The sequence below is a fragment of the Fundulus heteroclitus genome, unplaced genomic scaffold, assembly GCF_011125445.2.
Source record: "Fundulus heteroclitus isolate FHET01 unplaced genomic scaffold, MU-UCD_Fhet_4.1 scaffold_68, whole genome shotgun sequence".
NCBI lineage: Eukaryota > Metazoa > Chordata > Actinopteri > Cyprinodontiformes > Fundulidae > Fundulus > Fundulus heteroclitus.
The window spans coordinates 1,140,631-1,160,239 of record NW_023397121.1 but is presented as its reverse complement, the minus strand read 5'-3'; the positions used below and the strand labels follow the sequence as shown (position 1 = coordinate 1,160,239).

The 19,609-nt window shown below is 42.3% G+C and overlaps 1 protein-coding gene and 1 long non-coding RNA gene across 2 annotated transcripts in view; both read right to left on the bottom strand.

The window, feature by feature from the left end:
- LOC105921344 (stonustoxin subunit alpha-like) overlaps positions 1 to 19,609 on the bottom strand; it is a 61,092-nt gene that overhangs the window by 19,160 nt on the left and 22,323 nt on the right. Inside the window, exons 2-3 of the mRNA XM_036133748.1 lie at positions 12,796 to 12,897; positions 12,569 to 12,668 (exon numbers count right to left, since the gene is read on the bottom strand). Coding sequence (XP_035989641.1) covers positions 12,569 to 12,659 — 91 coding nt within the window. The 5' untranslated portion in view covers positions 12,660 to 12,668; positions 12,796 to 12,897. The remainder of the gene's footprint in view (positions 1 to 12,568; positions 12,669 to 12,795; positions 12,898 to 19,609) is intronic.
- On the bottom strand, positions 1,804 to 5,864 carry LOC118561595. Its single transcript, XR_004930152.1, has 3 exons — positions 5,842 to 5,864; positions 4,164 to 4,360; positions 1,804 to 2,098 (listed from the first exon to the last, which is right to left on the bottom strand). It is a non-coding gene; the product is annotated as an uncharacterized LOC118561595 (long non-coding RNA).

Genomic DNA, 19,609 nt, shown 5'->3' with positions numbered 1-19,609 from the left:
TGGAGTCAGTGCTTCAAGATCCACCACCAAGAGACGCTTGAAAGACATGGGTTTCAACATACCTCGTGTCAAGCCACTGTTGACCAAGAAACAGCGCGAAAAGCGTCTCACCTGGGCTAAGGAAAAAAAGAGCTGGACTGCTGCCGAGTGGTCCAAAGTCATGTTTTCTGACGAAAGCAAATTTTGCATTTCCTTTGGAAATCGAGGTCCCAGAGTCTGGAGGAAGACAGGAGAGGCACAGGATCCACGTTGCCTGAAGTCTAGTGTAAAGTTTCCACCATCAGTGATGGTTTGGGGTGCCATGTCATCTGCTGGTGTTGGTCCACTCTGTTTCCTGAGATCCAGGGTCAACGCAGCCGTCTACCAGCAAGTTTTAGAGCACTTCATGCTTCCTGCTGCTGACCTGCTCTATGGAGATTTCAGGTTCCAACAGGACTTGGCGCCTGCACACAGCGTAAAATCTACCCGTGCCTGGTTTACGGACCATGGTATTTCTGTTCTAAATTGGCCAGCCAACTCCCCTGACCTTAGCCCCATAGAAAATCTGTGGGGTATTGTGAAAAAGAAGATGCAGAATGCCAGACCCAAAAACGCAGAAGAGTTGAAGGCCACTATCAGAGCAACCTTGGCTCTCATAACACCTGAGCAGTGCCAGAAACTCATCGGCTCCATGCCACGCCGCATTAATGCAGTAATTGAGGCAAAAGGAGCTCCAACCAAGTATTGAGTATTGTACATGCTCATATTTTTAATTTTCATACTTTCAGTTGGCCAACATTTCTAAAAAAAATACCTTTTTTGTATTAGCCTTAAGTAATATTCTAATTTTGTGACACACGGAATTTTGGATTTTCATTTGTTGCCACTTCAAATCATCAAAATTAAGTGAAATAAACATTTGAATGCATCAGTCTGTGTGCAATGAATAAATATAATGTACAAGTTACACCTTTTGAATGCAATTACTGAAATAAATCAAGTTTTTAAAATACTCTAATTTACTGGCTTTTACCTGTACATCTGGGACACCGCCATAGGAATTGCCTTTATTGAAGACTGGGCCTTATCAAAAATTCTTGCATATGATTGGATAAGCCACTTGTATGTCATCTTTATCGACGTGCTATTTCAACCACTCTCACCGAAGCTAACCGTGACGCTGATCAGACCGACGCAGGGGAAAAAAACAATATTAGGTAGGTTGGACAACACGGAAGAAATAGCAGCATCAATGTTAACGCTTGCTTCCTCAACGAGCCGCCATTGCTATCAAAACAGTCTCACGTCATGGTCGCGTCTCCACTATGTCACATCTATGAAACTCCAGCCCTGCGTCCTGATTGGCCAGACCATAAAATTGGTGGGAGAAATCCCATTCTACGGGCGATGTCCCAGATGTATGTGAGTGGAGCTAGGCGGAGCGACATGCATCTGGCTTGGGTCAGGTTACACATCTACTGCCAGCCCCCCAATAAAACTGAATGAAATTTCACTAGCCTAGACTTTACATACATACCAGTTCAGACATGAAGCTTGGGTCAGACAGTTTTTCCTCCATTACTTCGACCTCCCTAACTGTCTTTCTTCTGGATTTGATCTGGGATGAAAGAAAGGATGTCGCCACTGTTGCCACACTGTGCCATGGTTTGTAGCATCCTCCTAGTGACTCGATTGTCTTCTTTGAGTTCCTCAAGGACTGTCAGGATGCGAACAAGGATGTTGTCCCTTATTTGCATTTGCGGGGTTTCGGGTGGTGAAATGGCTGACCTAAGGGGGAGTACAAGCATAAAAGTGTCATTGTAGACCAGTTGGATAGAGCAAAGGAGATGTCAGCACAGACACTTCAATCAGACAATTAAACGGGCCGATTGAAAAGTACACATTCTAATCAGTTTCACTCGCATCACTGTGTGTCAGGATTGGAGGCAGTAGAGGTGTTGGGGCAGACCAGAGGGTGGCTGGAGGCAGAGGAGGTGTAGGCCTGTGGGTGGATGAAGGCAATGGAGGCATCAGCACAGACCTGAGGGTGGATGGAGGTAGTGGAGGTGTAGGGCTATCATCATCTTCTTCCTCGCTGGACAGAATCACTCTCCTAGACCTGTAAAATATACCAGCACAATCAAATAATTCATTTGTTACAGTTAAGTGAATTGGAAGTGTTTTAAAATTAGTTTGGTACAGAATACTAAAACAATATATTTTGTACAACAGGTGACAGTTGTGCATATAATCATACAATGTAGCCATCAGTGTTTCCATAGACTGTCAGTGTGTGTGGTGCTGGGAGACGACACTAACATACTGGACTGTCTCAGAAAATTAGAATATTGTGATAAAGTTCTTTATTTTCTGTAATGCAATTAAAGATCATGAAATGTCATACATTCTGGATTCATTACGAATCAACTGAAATATCACAAGCCTTTTATTGTTTTAATATCGCTGATTATGGCTTACAGCTGAAGAAACCCAAATATCCTATCTCAAAATATTAGAATATCATGAAAGAGTATACTAGTAGGCTATTCAACTAATCACTTGAATTAACTGGAAACACCTGCAAGGGTTTCCTGAGCCTTGAAAAACACTCAGCTTGGTTCAGTAAACTAAATCACAAGTATGGGGAAGACTGCTGATCTGACTGCTGTCCAGAAGACCATCATTGACACCCTCCATCAGGAGGGTAAGACACAAAAAGAAATTTCTCAAAGAGCAGGCTGTTCACACAGTGCAGTTTTAAAGCACATTCACAAAAAGTGTGTTGGAAGGGAGAAATGTGGCAGGAAACGCTTCACAACCAAGAGAGGTGACTGCAGCCTTAACAGCATTGTGAAGAAGAGCCGCTTCCAGAATTTGGGGGAGCTTCAAAGACAGTGGACTGAAGCTGGAGTCCAGGTATCAAAAGCCACTGTTCACAGACGTGTCCGGGAAATGGGCTACAATAGCCGTATTCCAATGGTCAAGCCACTTCTGAACTCAAGACAACGGAAGAAGCGTCTGACTTGGGCTATGGAAAAGAAGCACTGGACAGTTGCAGAGTGGTCCAAAGTCCTCTTTTCAGACCAAAGCAAGTTTTGTATGTCATTTGGTAGTCAAGGCACCAGAGTCTGAAGAAAGGCTGGAGAGGCGCAAAATCCAAGTTGCTTGAAATCCAGTGTGAAGTTCCCACAGTCAACGATGGTTTGGGGAGCCATGTCAGCTGCTGGTGTTGGTCCACTGTGTTTCATCAAGTCCAGAGTAAATGCAGCTGTATACCAAGAGATTTCAGAGCACTACATTCTTCCATCTGCTGAAAAGCTCTATGGAGATGATGATTTCATTTTCCAGCATGATCTGGCACCTGCCCACAGTGCCAAAACCACCAGTAACTGGTGTACTGACCATGGCATTACTGTCCTTGATTGGCCTGCCAATTCCCCTGACCTGAACCCCATAGAGAATTTGTGGGCTATTGTGAAGAAGAAGCTGAAAGACACCAGAGCCAACAATGCAAATGAGCTAAAGGCCGCTATTGAAGCATCCTGGGCATCCATAACACCTCAGCAATGCTACAGGCTGATTGCCTCCATTCCACGCCGCATTCATGCACTAATCTGTGCAAAAGCATTCCCAACCAAGTACTGAGTGCATTAATGGACATTTTCAAATGTTTCATTTTGTTTTGCTGTTATAATTTTTTCTTTTTACTTTATCTGAGGAAATATTCTAATATTTTGAGATAGGATTTTTGAGTTTTCTTCAGCTGTAAGCCATAATCAGCGATATTAAAACAGTAAAAGGCTTGAGATATTTCAGTCGATTTGTAATGAATCCAGAATGTATGACATTTCATGATTTTTAATTGCATTACAGAAAATAAAGAACTTTATCACAATATTCTAATTTTCTGAGACAGTCCTGTACATGCATAATCCAAACAGCCTTACCTCTTTTGCGCTTCCCCCTTCCCATGTTCTCCGCAGAATCAGACTCTGTCGGGACATCTGTGTTCTGTTCAAACTCAACCAATTTTATACAGGCTATGTCGTATGTTGCTGTCTGAGAGATACAAAAGAAAGAGTTACAATTACTTTCATTTCAGAGAACAAATTCTAACTCAATCAATGGTGAGCTCATCATGTGACATCATATCATACATTAATTAAGAAAGATGGTTACACTACCTGCTTTTCTCTTGACAGTCAACTTGTAGGTTACCCAGTCAGAGTGTGGGTCCTGTTGCTCTATGACCGCCTTTGCAATTTTAACTCTTGCTGGTGGCCAGTAGCATTCATCCTCCTCAGGCCCGATAAACCATTTGGTTGGAATCACTGCCAATCCTCCACCATTTTCAAAATCAACAATTGCAAAAGGCAACATGCTTAAAGAAGAAAAAAAAATACACATCAATAGAAATTCATACATGCACAACAAATAAAAAAACAAATATGTAGCACACTAGTGCAGGAGTGGCAATGCCACATATCCAGTCTTGTGTGGTAACAGAACCATTTTTGTTTTTAAGTCCTCCACAGGTAGTAGCTGCAAGTGTTCAGATAAATTGAAGACAAAAGGAATTCCAATAAGTGAGGAGTCAATTGGATAGGTGAAAAACGGCTGGGCGTTTTCAAAGGAATTACACAGTACTTTAACGGTTCCAGAATGTGACAATATGTTTTGCACAATAACAACATTTCTCCCAACAGAAAAACTGTTATTGCCAAGAGAAGAGGAGATCAGCGTCTGTCCATCATTGCAAGATCTATACTATCACTATCTGGCATATCATATGAATCCCAATTTTCATTGATATGATCAAATGATGGAATGTTACAGTCATAAAAAACATCAGTGGAATTTTCTTCTTCATGATTACTTGATAAATTCTCATCGCAAGCATTGTAGAAAGTGTCCATGGAATCTAAGTTCTCAGAATTAACTGCCAACAAAGCCAAATACTCCTTTTTGAGCATAAGCAAATGTTCCTCCACTTTTGCCGATATTTTCCTCCTTTTTGAATTCTCCATTATTTAAAAAAATAAAAATAATAATAAATGTTTTAGCTTTCAGTTATGATAACAAACACAGGAGATAAAATCCAACCAACAACTGCAAATGATTTGGTTAGAAAATGTATTTCTGTGGTTAATCACAGATCTAAGTCCATGTAAAATGAAGCTAGATTTGATTTGAGTTTATCACATCACAGAGGTGACTATAGGCTAATGTGTGCATTATAAGGCGGAGGGATTTCAGCTGGTTATATGCACTGCATCGTCACTTATTTAAGAGTCAAAAAGCGACTTCACTTCAGAAACAAACCCAAAGAACAGGAACCCGCAAATAGAAAAAAAAAAAAAACTTAAAGTCGTATGAAATAATCAGGCTTGGAAACAGTGAGCGCGGGTCACTGGAACTACCGCATCGAGGGGATAGAAAAAAAAGTCCAGCGCAGCGAGGGAAAAAAACATCAGCGCCATTAATGCGCGTTAAAAACAGTCGGCGTTGGGGTATACTCACGGCCCTTTTAACTTTCAGTCAAATACCGACTGCCAAAAAAAACAATAAAAAATAAATACACTAAACAGCCCAAGTAGCTAAGGTCTAATAGTGTAAGTCCAGCTCCGATTCCCTTAAGACGGTAGAATCTGCCACAGAGCCGAAGCTCCGAGCCGACGGCGGTAGCAGCTGCGGTCGTGGTCACCTAAAACTGTGGCTTTTTTTGTTGCTGCTGTTATTACTCTCAAACCCGTAGCATTCTCTAAACTATGTCTGCAGCAGACACTTTAAACCTAGCTCCTGCACTCTTTATAGTTACTTTTCGAAAAACAGTATTTATTAGATGTAGAGGCATATTCTTACCTGTATGTCGTCCGAAAGATACCACCGTCTCCTCTCCTAGGATAACAAGATGGCGTCTGTTAACTTCCGGCTAAGCGTGGTGTCGAAATCCACTTCCGGCAGAAATAGGGTGTTTTCACTGACGTCACTGGCCAACTTCCGGTCCACCATATTGGGTGGCACACTTCCTTATCTCTAGTTGTCTTACACGTATTATCGTATCGCGAATGGATAAGTACGCCAGCACGCTAGAGCGACCAGATAAGGACGTATATCTGAGGAAATGTTCCGTGATCGACCATATGGACCCGTATGCCCTCCACGGTGCCTTGTTTAGCCGTAATCCAGATGATTGGCCAAATGTAGAGCACGGCGACATAGTGCGTTACCTGGTGTTCGGTGAAAACCCTCTGCACACTCTTGAGGAAATGAGAGCTTACAAGGGTCTAGAGGCTCACAACCAGTTCACATCTGGTTATGTACATCAAGGAAATCGCCATCATACGTGGACGGGTGAGTTTTAATAAGATGGTAAAAATGTAAACAATCCGACGCAAATGTGTTGCAAATGTGTTGCACCGCCCGCCCGTGGCGGGCGGTGCGCGAAGGCGCTTGGCTGCAGGGCCGATCGACGCCGCTCGCGGCTTTAATTATTTAAGCAGAACAATGACCAGTGCAAAATTAAGTTGTATTTACCGTATTGGCGCCGGTAGGAGCTGCAGATCATAAAGCCAGCAAACAGTGGGAACACAGCAACTCGCCCATGCTAGTTTAGTAGCTGCTAACCGTCAGTGCTAACAACCACTCGCGCATGTAATGTACTTTTAACTTGCTGCTATGTGTTTCAAACGTTTAGAACACACTCTCATTGACATCGGGATACTGTGGAAAGTTATGTTCGGTCTTACAGCCGCGATCCAAGCGAGCCGACGATCTCTGTATCTCTGTAACTCGTTCAAAGGTAAGCTGCGCTCAGACGGGTTAGCACATGCTAACCGTTAGCGCTAACAACCACTCGCGAATGTAATGTACTTTTAACTAGCTGCTATGTGTTTCAAACGTTTAGAACACACTCATTGACATCGGGATACTGTGGAAAGTTATGTTCGGTCGACTTACAGCCGCGATCCAAGCGAGCCGACGACTCTTTGTTATCGCTAACAGTTGTTCTCCGTGGTTGCGCCTCCAGGCAGGAGAGCGGTGGAAAATTAATCTGTTTCTATGTTTTTCCCATGGCGATCATGTTTTGCGCTGTTACAGCCCACAATACAGCAACGGTTTACCATGGTTGAAATCAAGTTACGGTGAAATTAATCAAATTAAAACACGGCTGAGAGAGGGAGTACAGTATGCGGTAGTAATAGGCAGTAGAGGCGGCGGAGGCAGTCAACATGACAGCCGCGGAAAGTAATAAGTCATAACGCCCAAGCCATATTATTAATATATTCTTCTTACATGTTTTAAATACTTAACAGTTAATTACCTGTGACAAAGTGAGCACCGCAGACTCTGGCGTATTCCAGCTTAACACCGTCCAAATCGGACCTGGATATCCGTGTCAGCCATAGGTGACGGCGTTGTTCAGACAGCTGTTTTTTTTTTTCACACTGATTCACTATTACGGCTGGTAGGCGATAGAAAGAGCGTTGATCTCCACCTCCACGGGCCGTGCAACCAACAATTAAACACGTTTTCCCCATTGTTCACTTCCAATACTGCCTAAGGCGTCATACAATGCAGGTCAACGGTGCGAAACGACTGCCACCCAATATGGCGGACGCGCTGAGTAGTCACGTGAGCGTGACGTCAGCTGAAAACCCCCTATTAAACTGTTTTCTTAGCGAGACTACTGGATGATCCTGGACGATCCAAGGTTTAGTTCTGTTTCAAACAATTTTCGTATTTGTTTAGTTAGCTTGGGTGATTTTCAAGATACTAATTTAGTTGTGAAATTATTAAAATGTGAACATTATAAACGTTCCCCTGTCTCGTGTTCACTGCCCCCTAGTGACTGAATTGAGAATTGTGGTAATTTATTTTTCCTCTTCTAAAGTTAATAAATTCTTAGCATGCTTGGTTTGCAAGACATCTTAGCAAAACATGTTTTTTTTTAAAAAAGCTCTTAAAAGCTACTTAATCCACAGCGTGGGGATGTTAGAACAGAATTAACTAAATGAAAAGAGTACAAAATCATTACGCTACACATAAAATAATAAAACAACAACGCACATGCTTTTTGGTTTGACATTAATTCCAGTCTATCAATATGAAAGTAGAATTCACCTGTGTGAAAACAATAAAGGAAGAGACATTAAAAACTTTAAGAATATGAAATACTGATCAGGGCCGGTTTATGAAACATATTGATCTGTCATCTCAGTAAAATTTTGAGATCTAAATTTTCAACCACTTCACTGAAAGGGGGGTTGTGAAGTGATTTAAATTTAAATTATTTAAATAATTTATAAATGTATCATCGAAATAGGCTGGATTAGTTTGCGATTAAAGACTTTTACTTATTAAAAATAAATAAATAAAATAGCATAAAAAAGGAGACCTTTCAGTGTCTGTTGTTATATAACATGTCGAATTTGGAATTTGTAAACCGTGCCCAACTGGAGCCCACCTATTGCCCATGCTTGGTCTAGCCCATCTACTGCCCACATGACTCATGTGGGCAGTAGATAAGCTTCCCACATGGGTCCCAGCAACAGAGCAGCAACAGAGCCCACCCTGAGCCCATGCCCAGCTGAAGCCCTTCTAGCCCAAGTGAGACCCTTATGGGCCCCACCTGGACATGTTTGTTGGGTCCCTGTGGCAGTATTTGTATTTATTTGTGAGTGAAGATAAATCAAATAAATCAATGAAAAAAATCTTAATTTCTCTGTTAGCTTAAAAAATATGTACTGTTCACTAAAATCAAGACACATATAGACAGTAATCCAATAGTGAAGGTGGGTTTTGCTTGAGGGGGTTTGCTTGATAAGAAAAATAAACTTTGCTTCTATATTTTTGGTTTACAGCATGTGATTTGCTTTTATGTTTCATGTTCCACTAATAAAACACACAATAATGTAATGAAGCTCATGTCTCTACAATAAACTATCATGTTGCAATGTAAAACCGTCCTTTTTTTATTCAAGACATCTCTACGCTTCATTAATATTTTTTCTTCAGGCTTCCATTATGTTACATCGATGCTTTTATTTTGAAATATTTTCCTGCACTTCCGGGCCAGCCGTGAAACCGGTTTTATCTTTTAAATCCAAAGGAGAAAATGGAAAATGAATTGGCGAAATCCAAAAACGGGCCGTTTTTTTCATTAATATTTTCCGGTTTTTCGTTTCAAAATTGTAGTGACAGGAAAGAAAAACATGGTTTTGTTTATGACAGTGACAGCTGCGTCCTTCAGAGGCATATGCGTGCAGGATACTTAAAAGGCAACAAGGCAGTGTGTATTTCCGGTTGGTACAGACTGACGGAGCAGGCAGCGCCCCTGCTGTCTAATCAAGGGTACTACCCACAAGTTACAGATCATTTTTACCGGCGCCACGTTTGTGTCAAAAGTGAAAATGAAGGCGTAACTTGTAACGTTGAATTTGTGACTCACAGCAGCAGATTTGTGCAGTTGTAAATGATTGATTTGTATTTGTGTTAAGGGAAAAAAAATATAAAAAAATTTTTTTTTTGAAGATTTTAATACACGTGTTTTAATTTGTTTTGGAACATTTGGTTTAGATCAACTGTAGCAGAACTGAATGACAGACACTTATGATGTGCAACTCACAGAACACAATTTGTGTACTTGTAATCAAGAATTTGAAAACGTGTAACTTTAATTTGTACTTGTGACAGGTTTAAAAAAATCTACAATTACAAAACAATTACAATGCACAAATAGTTTAGCAACAATAGTTCTGGACCATTTGGAGCAAAACTGAGAATGTAAGAGGTTTTTGATGTGCAACTCACAGAACACAATTTGTGTACTTGTACTTAAAATTTGAACAGGTGTAAAAAAAAATTGTACTTGTAATTTTTTTTTTTTTTATTTAACTCCCTCTACAACTTCAAATTCACGCTTACAATGCACAAATTGAATTGGAACAAAATTACCTTCATACAAAAGTCCACTAGCCAAAATGCTATTAGCTTGTGGTTACATCTGGTTCCGGACATTGAAAAGGAGCTTGTTTTAAAGCATAAGGCTTTTTTGTTTTGCTCTGCTGTCTTTCAATAGAGCTATTAGCTTTATCCCCTTATTAATTTAGAATATTAATTTCGATTTAAAGGTGTTTTGTTTAACTTTAGGAATAACCGACTTTAGCAACCCCATAACTACAGCGACCCCTAGCTCCTGGAGGTATAATCACATGATAAAATCGAGCATCCCTGAAGTAATCATTTTACTGAGCAAATCATTCTTTAAAATTCTATTTTCTCAAATATTGCTATGTGTAACTTTGTATTTGTATTGTGAATGGATTGAAACACATGCCTAGCCTAGTGGAGAGGATTTATTGATTGAAATACACTCCTGATCAAAATCTTAAGACCAGTCAAAAAATTGCAAGAATTTGCATTTTGCACTATTGGATCTTAAGAAGGTTCTAAGTAGAGCTTCACAATGTTAAAAGGACAAATCGGTGCAAGAGACACGAACATTTGAGCAGGGAATTGTCTGAAAACTGCATTTACACTCAAACATGATTTTTTCAGCTGTGTGCAGGTTTTGCTGTTAAAAAATCGCTAGTGCTCAAATTTATCCCTTTCAACCATTGTCCTGATCTCAGCTTAAGAGCTGATTATAACCAGACAATACTTAACAGACAGAGGGCTATTTAATAAACAATAAATATCTGTAAACAGTGTATAATTGCACAACAAGGATGTACCCCGCCTCCCTCCCACTGACCTCTACACATGGGAGCTCAGTGCCTACCCCTGAGGCTAATCTCCACTGCTGATGGGACAAAACCTGGTAGAGTTGCAGTACTCGAGTCCAGGTCTCAAGTACTGCAACAAGATCGTGACTCTGGACTCAGCGGTATCCTGATGTAATGATGCATTTATAATGGTTGTGTTATCACCCCCACGCCACTAGAGGCAGTAGCTGACCCCAAAGAAGCAACTAAGGAACAGATTTAGAAGTGCACAGAAAGCTACTGTGATTTGATAAGAACTGTTTGCTGTGCTGTGGTTAATAAAAGAAAGAAGTTAAAATACATTTTGTGTGTGAACCATCACAGATAAACCGGAGCCCACGAAGGATATAGCATATAGCACCCCCTTAATTTCCAGCGTGAATTGTGCCATTTCCAAATATGGTATGAGACTGACAGTGGTCCCTTATTGTTTGCTGCAGCGAGGTCCTTCTCACTTTGGCTGGTCCTGCAACTTATGGTCCAGAGCGACTTGTATATGTTTTTGTTCCCCTTCTTTTGAACTGATGCGTAAAATTTTAATTCATGCTGTTGCACAAAAATCAAGAATCAAACATGACTATCTGCAGCCATGATGAACGCTAAACCAGTGCTGAGAGGGAGAAGGCCAGAGTTGGAGAAACCAGTCCACAGTTGGATGCGTAAATAACGAGTTGTGACGGATGTGAACGGTGCAGTTACATTTCCTCATCCTGGTTGTTGCTTAGGAGGTGCATATATGTCTTTGCAGGCGACTCTTCTTGGTGCAACGGCTCCATTGACCTCAACCACTTCTTTATCAGCCTGGATTTACTGCAGCGCATCTCCACTTCACCGCACACTTTGTTAGTGTTCTGTCTGTGCTACCCATCGATCCGTCCTACCTTGTAGCCATGCGCAGACTGTTGGAGGCAAAGAACTTGAAAAAAAGCTAAAAAAAAAAAACAAACAAACGAGACGAGACAAAGCTGATTCTTTTTATCAGCCAGCAGGGGGACCCTTTAATACGAGTTTTACATTCACAGTTCCATTCCACAGAATCCCAGACTTTACAAGGCTAAAGGCTTCTTATAAGGTTCCATTTATATGGATGTTTATGTTGGGTGTTTCCTATCATCTCTAGGTGGAATGCTTATATAATTGTTGTACTGTCTATAACAATAATCACTCTTGACATTGTTAGGAGGATGTTCAATGTTTGGGAGTAACAAAAGGTCAGACTGAGTCCTGTTGTCTTCTTCATCCCCTTACTAAGTCTGGAACATTCTCCCATGATACCAATGTTATATCACATGTTGCTTAGTCAGCAGATTCCTCATCAATATGTCCTACCTGTATGCTGTAGCAGCATTCGAAAGGTAGCATGGAGAGATGGACATAACTATCAAGATGTCTAAGACCCAGTACAGCTCTGCTCCAGAATAACATAAGACTGTATCAGGGAACAGTCACTGTCAGCATATTGTGTGTAAATTAATAAGGGCTGTTTTTAAAATTCATAGTATGAACTTTAATTTTTTTTAACCCAGTCATAAACAAATACTCTACTCCCTCTCTACATTCCACACCACAAAAGAAAGACAGCGTCCTGAAGGACTGAGTTTTTTTAAAGCACTGTGCCTCACAAGTTTTAAAGGTTTCCCTGATTTAACAACTTATTCAGGCGACTGTGGTTCAGCAAAAGTCTTAGTACTGAAGAAGGGAAACACCTAAAACATGCGTTGCAGCTGGCCTTGAAGTCCAGTGTTGGGAAACAGCGTTTTAAACCATGACTACCGTCCCTCTGAGTCTAAATAAACCGTAGAAACCAGCAGGTCTGTCCTCACCTGTTATCAGCTGATCTTTGCGGGCATCATAGAGCATTCCCAAGGCAAAAGGCCGGCCTAGAGCAGCAATCTCAATCTGATGTGAGGACATGTCTCAGATCTAAGAGGACAAACAGAGTCTATCAACACAGAAGCAATGCCAGAAAATTGAAATAAAACTACTTTGGTGGTCTACAAAGTCCAGAAGACAATTATGAAGCTCTTTAGAAACATGACACTTTCCTTACCTGGTGGAGATGAGTTCTTCAGTGAAGGTGTGCTGAAGCTTTCTTCACTTGTCTGACTGGGCAGGTGTTCTTATATCCTCATAACTCCACCCACTGAAACTCCTTGAACACCCACAAGTTCACATCTATTCATATAACAAGTAGATAAAAGGGCAACATTGAACAAAGTGCTGTGCAGAGGTATAGAAATATCAGCAGATAAGGAAATAAAGAAACAGGCAGTGAGTCCAGACGTTTAGTTAAATGATTCTCCAGAGCGTCGGCAGTGGGAGCCTCCCTGGTGTCTGATGCTCAGGGCTCCAGCTGTAAATGTTCAATGAGCTCCTGAACAAGCCTGGACCCAGTTACAGCTGAAACAAGTCATCGTTTGATCCAGGGGCGGTTCTAGACCAAATTTACCAGGGGGGCCAAGGTGGGGCCAGTGTTTTTTCACAGGGGCACAGAACAAAAAAAAAAAAAATAATAATATGGCAATATTTAACTGTGTAATAATATTAGGTGAGCCACTTGTGGCTCTGGAACTGCAGGTTTCAGACCCCTGATCTAGCAGTTGAAAACTTTGCCCCCTGCTCAATATGGCTAAAGCTAAACTAAAACATCTTAAGTTTTAAATTCTTTTTAGAGTAAAGCTGTATAGGTAAAAAAAATAATATCAAAGTCAAAGTGACCAATCAGTTATGGTTTCTTTGCCAATGCAAATAATTATGAGAAGTTTATTTAACATCATGCTTTTAGTACAGGGGCCATAACAGGGGCCAGGGCCTTTTCTACAGGGGCATGGGCCCCTGTTGGCCCCTGTCTAGAACCGCCTCTGGTTTGATCTGAGGCTGTTTGAGTCTTTCCACAATGGCTCTTAGAAACCATGGCTAAAAATCACAAACAGCTGTTTTTACTTGTGGTATGACAAATAAATACATTAGAAATTATAGGTTTCTGATAGAACTGTATAGAATTGTGATAGAATTACAAAACTACGGGTAATATTATTTTTTTTGGATGTTTTTTAAAAAGTTTTTTATTATATACAGGTATTATGAACCCACAGACGACGCAAGTAAACCCTTTTTTCTGTTTTCTGGGTAACTGGAAGTGATAACAGGAGGAGGAAACTAGTGTCCCAGTAAAGAGATACTAGCTAAAGTGGAGAGAAAAAGAAATTTAACTTATGCAAATAGCAAACAAGTAGATTTTGTCTCTGCAATAGTTAAACTACCTTATGGTTCAGTAAATTTTAAGACAACTGGTCTGACGGTTATCCAACTGTGATTAGATATAGTTTAATAGGAGGGTGCTGGAAGATATTTTCACTTTCTTGTTAATTTGTTTGGTTTTTGGTTGAATTTGAGGGTTCCTTATAATTTTGTGTAGAAACACTGGGTATCTAAGTTTTTCTAAAGTTTAAGCCTTGTTCCTTGATTATGAGCTCTAAACATTAAAACTTGCTTGTGTTTTATCAGCTGCTGTGACATTCATTAAGACTTTGACTGTAATGAATCACTGATTCTCTATAGTTCTCATTACAGAAGTAATTTCTTCCAACAATTAAAATCTAAAGGTCGATCCACTCAGTGTCCTCAGATTACTTCAGAAAGAGTTATAAAAAGATAGAAAACTGATGGTTTGGTAAATTTAACTGTAAAAGTTTTTTTTTTGTTTTTTTTAAAAACCCTCAGTCAGGAGACCAAAGAATAGTATTTGAGTTCCAGGAAAATGGTTACAGGCTGTTCTTACATGCTTTGTACAGGAATTAATTCTGGTTCAGCAGGAATTTCAGTCTCATATTTTCTCGGGAAGTGATCTACCAGCACAAAGCCCTGATCATAAGTTGAGCAATAAACCAGCTTGACAGGTATGTGGTAAGAGGTTTAATTGTCGGAAGATTCATTTTACGTAGTGAAGTCATGTTCTCAGAGCAACACTTACATGTGAAATGAACACTTATGTAGACAAAGGCTTCTATTGACAAAAGCTTTTTCACAAGAAAATTTTCTCGCTCACGTGGGCAATGACAGTGGGACCTGGAGGGGCGTGGTTGGGAGGAATGGCCCACCTGATCTGAACTCGAGTGGTGTTTTGTTGTTGGACTTCTGTGCTCGTCATGGATTGTCCATCACAAACACCATGTTCAAGCATAAGGGTGTCCATATGTGCTCTTGGCACCAGGACACCCTAGGCCGCAGTTCAATGATCGACTTTGTTGTCGTTTCATCTGATCTACGGCCGTATGTCTTGGACACTCGGGTGAAGAGAGGGGCGGAGCTCTCCACCGACCACTACCTGGTGGTGAGTTGGCTCCGATGGCGGGGGAGGAAGCCGGTCCGACCGGGCAGGCCCAAACGTACTGTGAGGGTTTGCTGGGAACATCTGGCAGAGTCCCCCACTAGATGGAGCTTTAACTCCCACCTCCGGGAGAACTTTAAACACGTCCCGAGGGAGGCGGGGGACATTGAGTCTGAATGGACCATGTTCCGCGCCTCTATTGTTGAGGCGGCTAGTCGGAGCTGTGGCCGCAAGGTTGTCGGTGCATGTCGCGGCGGCAACCCTCGAACCCGCTGGTGGACACCAGGAGTGAGGGAAGCCGTCAAGCTGAAGAAGGAGTCCTACCGGGCTTTTTTGGCCTGTGGGACTCCGGAAGCAGCTGATGTGTACCGGCAGTCGAAGCGGCAGGCGGCTCGGCTGGTCGCCGAGGCAAAAACTCGGGCGTGGGAAGAGTTCGGAGAGGCCATGGAGAAAGACTTCCGTACGGCTTCGAAGCGATTCTGGTCCACCATCCGGCATCTCAGGAGGGGGAAGCAGTGCGGTACCAACACTGTTTACAGTGGGGGTGGTGTGCTGCTGACCTCGACTCGGGACGTCGTGTTTCGGTGGGCGGAATACTTCGAAGACCTCCTTAATCCCACCAACACGTCTTCCATTGAGGAAGCAGAGCCTGAGGACTCTGGGTCGGGTTCTCCCATCTCTGGCGCTGAGGTTGCCGAGGTTGTTAAAAAGCTCCTCGGTGGCAAGGCTCCGGGGGTGGATGAGATTCGCCCGGAGTACCTTAAGGCTCTGGATGTTGTGGGGCTGTGTTGGTTAACGCGGCTCTGCAGCATTGCGTGGACATCGGGGGCAGTTCCCCTGAATTGGCAGACTGGGGTGGTGGTCCCCCTATTTAAAAAGGGGGACCGGAGGGTGTGTTCCATTTACAGAGGAATCACACTCTTAAGTGCTGGTGAAGATTCTCAGTCATCAGGTCATGGTCATTCCAAAAAAAAGTAAAAAACAAAGCAACTGGACTTGTTTTCCGTAGTTGAAGACGTTTCGCTTCCTCTCCAAGAAGCTTCCTCAATTCAAAAAGTCTGGAGTAATGTGGAGCACCAATCTTTATACTACTGCCTAACAATGGCCTTGTAATGGCTTAGATAACATGCAGATTCAACAGAAACAGGTCCACCCCTTAGTAATGGGCAGTCGTTAGGGTTGTTATTGGCCTGGCTTAAAGGAGCGATGTTTTGATCACCCATATGAGGGTGAGAACTGAGGTGATGATTGACTAGAATTAATCCTATTGCTGTATTGTAAGTTTTTGAGAGTTGGAACCTAAGGCCTCCTCCTCTGTTTAAGGTTGGTTTTTCTCTCTTAACGTAGATGGCTTCCTTCACACCCCTTTCAAACCATCTGTCTTCTTTGTCCAAAATAATTACATTTTGGACAAAAGTTTAAGCGTTGTTCCTTGATTATGAGCTCTAAACATTAAAACTTGTTTGTGTTTTATCAGCTGCTGTGACATTCATTCAGACTTTGACTGTAACAAATCACTGATTTTCTATAGTTCTCATTACAGAAGTAATTTCTTTCAACAATTAAAATCTAAAGATCGATCCACTCAGTGTCCTCAGATTACTTCAGAAAGAGTTCTAAAAAGATAGAAAACTAATGGTTTGGTAAATTTAACTGTAAAAGTTTTTTTAAAAAACCCTCAGTCAGGAGACCAAAGAATAGTATTTGAGTTCCAGAAAAATGGTTACAGGCTGTTCTTACATGCTTTGTACAGGGATTCATTCTGGTTCAGCAGGAATTTCAGTCTCATATTTTCTCGGGAAGTGATCTACCAGCACACAGCCCTGATCATAAGTTGAGCAATAAACCAGCTTGACAGGTATGTGGTTTAATTGTCGGAAGATTAGTGTCATGGTTGAGTTTCGGTTTGGCTTTGTTTTTCTGTTATTTTCATTTTTTCATCTCTTTTGAGTTAGGTTTTTTACTTATTGTTTTCAGTCATCAGTTATTTTCTGTCAATTTTCACCTCACCTCCTCAGCAGTCAGTCACACCTGATATCATTTGCTGGTTAATTAGTCAGACCCTGGTGTCACCTGTCAGTTCTCTATTTAAACCTCCCTCTGTCTTTAGTTCAGCACTGGGCCGTCATCATCATTCCACACCTCTCCATGCCAGTCCCCGTTTTGCCTTGGAAGCTTTGTTTTTGCTCCTGTTAAGGTTAGTCCAATCAGTCACTCTAAAGACTGTTTGTTCACTGTTTGTTCCTGGAGAGGTTCTGCTCTGTGCCCTGTTGTCTCTCAAGTTCTGCTAACCTGACTAGCCGCACTGGAGAAGCTCAGCTCTGTGCCCTGGTGTCTACAATGAACTGCTAACCTGAGTGCTACGAGGCCTGCTAGCCGAGCAACACCAAGCAAGTGTGGACTCTCTGTCTCCAGTCCGTCAGCTCCTGCCATCACCTTCACTCCGTTCCTATGCAACCAGCTCCTCTGGCCTCATCAAACCTCCTTCCATCAACTTTGCAATAAAGACTCTCAAACTTTTAGTCCCGTGTGTGTGTCCTGAGTTCATCGATAAACAAACCGTGACAATTAGTAAAAGTAATAGAAATAGTAGTATCATCTTTATTGTCATTACATTGACAATGTAACAGTGTTGTAGTCAAGTCACTATGCCTCGAGTCCGAGTCCAGGTTCGAGTCACCAGTGTTCAAGTCCGAGTCAAGTCCAAGTCATTAAAAAAAAAATCCGAGTCGAGTCCACTACTCATCCGAGTCGAGTCACTATTGACGTGTGATGTATGACATGAAGCAGTAACATTCCATTGCACCAATAACTCTTTCGCTGTAGTTACCCTTGGTTTTACTCGGTAAAACGACTGCTTTTTCCAAGTCTAAGACGTCTCCTAACCATGGTTTTTAAACATTGTTGTTATGGAACGCGCAACAACGACTCGAGGTACGCTGATAGGCCGCATATGAAGGATGTTAAAGCCGCAAGCGGCGTCGATCGGCCCTCGCAGCCAAGCGCACTCCGGCCTATTGGCCACCGCCGCGGCTCCGGCCGGCGGGCGGTGTTCGCGCACCGCCGACCGCAGATGCTGTCACGCATTTTCCTCGCCCGTCCACCGGGCGATTCCCACAAACGTGTTCGGCAGCGTTCCCCCATGACTCACAACAAATTTGCTGCAGACCGGTCGATGTAGCGAGGAGATCCAGCCGTTGGATAATGATAATGCATTTCGCCACCGGACCGGACTAAATTGTTCGGCGGGCCGGAAAATGAAAACCGATTCCTGGACGGTGACTACAAACAGAAAAAAACGGCCGATGACGCCATGAACGCCGATCAGGAGAAAAACAACGACTTACCTTTCTATCAACTCGGCCAGTTTCCCAGTCTTTCTAAGCCCTCGACACTCAAGCCATCGTTTGAGCTGAACGTTGGTATGTTGTTCCACAGTTCTACCAGTAAAATGGGCGCCTGGACATCCTCTTGTGAAAGTTTAACAGCTGTAAAGTCGGTCATATCCTTGTATCTGTTGCATGTGTAATGGCTGGTTGCTACGAGCGCTCTCACACCGTTTGCCCTACCTTAGCGGCAAGGGGCGTTGCTCATGAGATGGTGACGTCACGTGCGCGGTACGACATTTAGATATTAAAATCATACACCAAATAATATTCTAATGACATATTAAAATTATAGCCTAATGATATAAAAAAAGTCGAGTCTTTTTCTCAATTTCCGAGTCAGAATGATCTGAATGTAGGAGTCCGAGTCCAAGTTCGAGTCATCAGTGCTCAAGTCCAAGTCAAGTCACGAGTCTCTAAATTTAGCTAATGACTCGGACTCGAGTTCGAGTCTCGGACTCGAGTACTACAACACTGCAATGTAATGTATACATTGAAACATACATTACAATGAAATCTGTTCTCTGCTTTTAACCCATCACCCTAGGGGAGCTACTTATACGTAGTGAAGTCATGTTCTCAGAGCAACACTTACATGTGAAATGAACACTTATGTAGACAAAGGCTCCTTGTCATGCTGCAGCTTTGCCTGCGGCACCATGGACATTTCAGGACACTTTCCACCTTCCATACAGCTCTGGTCCCACAGTTCAGTAATCACATTCACCTGTTAGTCACTAATCAGCCAGAACTCATCACACCTGTCAGCCTCTCTATTTAAGCTTCCTGCATTCAGTCCTTCCTCGTCGGATCGTTCTGCTTATTCCTGTTTACTTCTGCTACCTCTATTACTGCTGCTTACCTCATGCAGTTCTCATCCAGCCCGAAGACCCTTAATCTCCGCCTGCCTGCTGTGGTTCTGGTTCTGATCTCAGACCGGTCCTACAAGTATTCACCTAGTCGTGCTGCTTACTGCTGCTGGTCAAGTTCTGGTTCCAAGTCTCCACTCTGCCGTGCTGCTGGTCAAGTTTTGCTTCCTTGTCCTGACTCCTTCCAGTTTGCCAGTTCCTGCCATCAACATCCCCCGGCGCCGGTCCTGTTCAGTCTCTCTCTGGTCTCCTGCTTCCACTTATCATCATCATTCAATA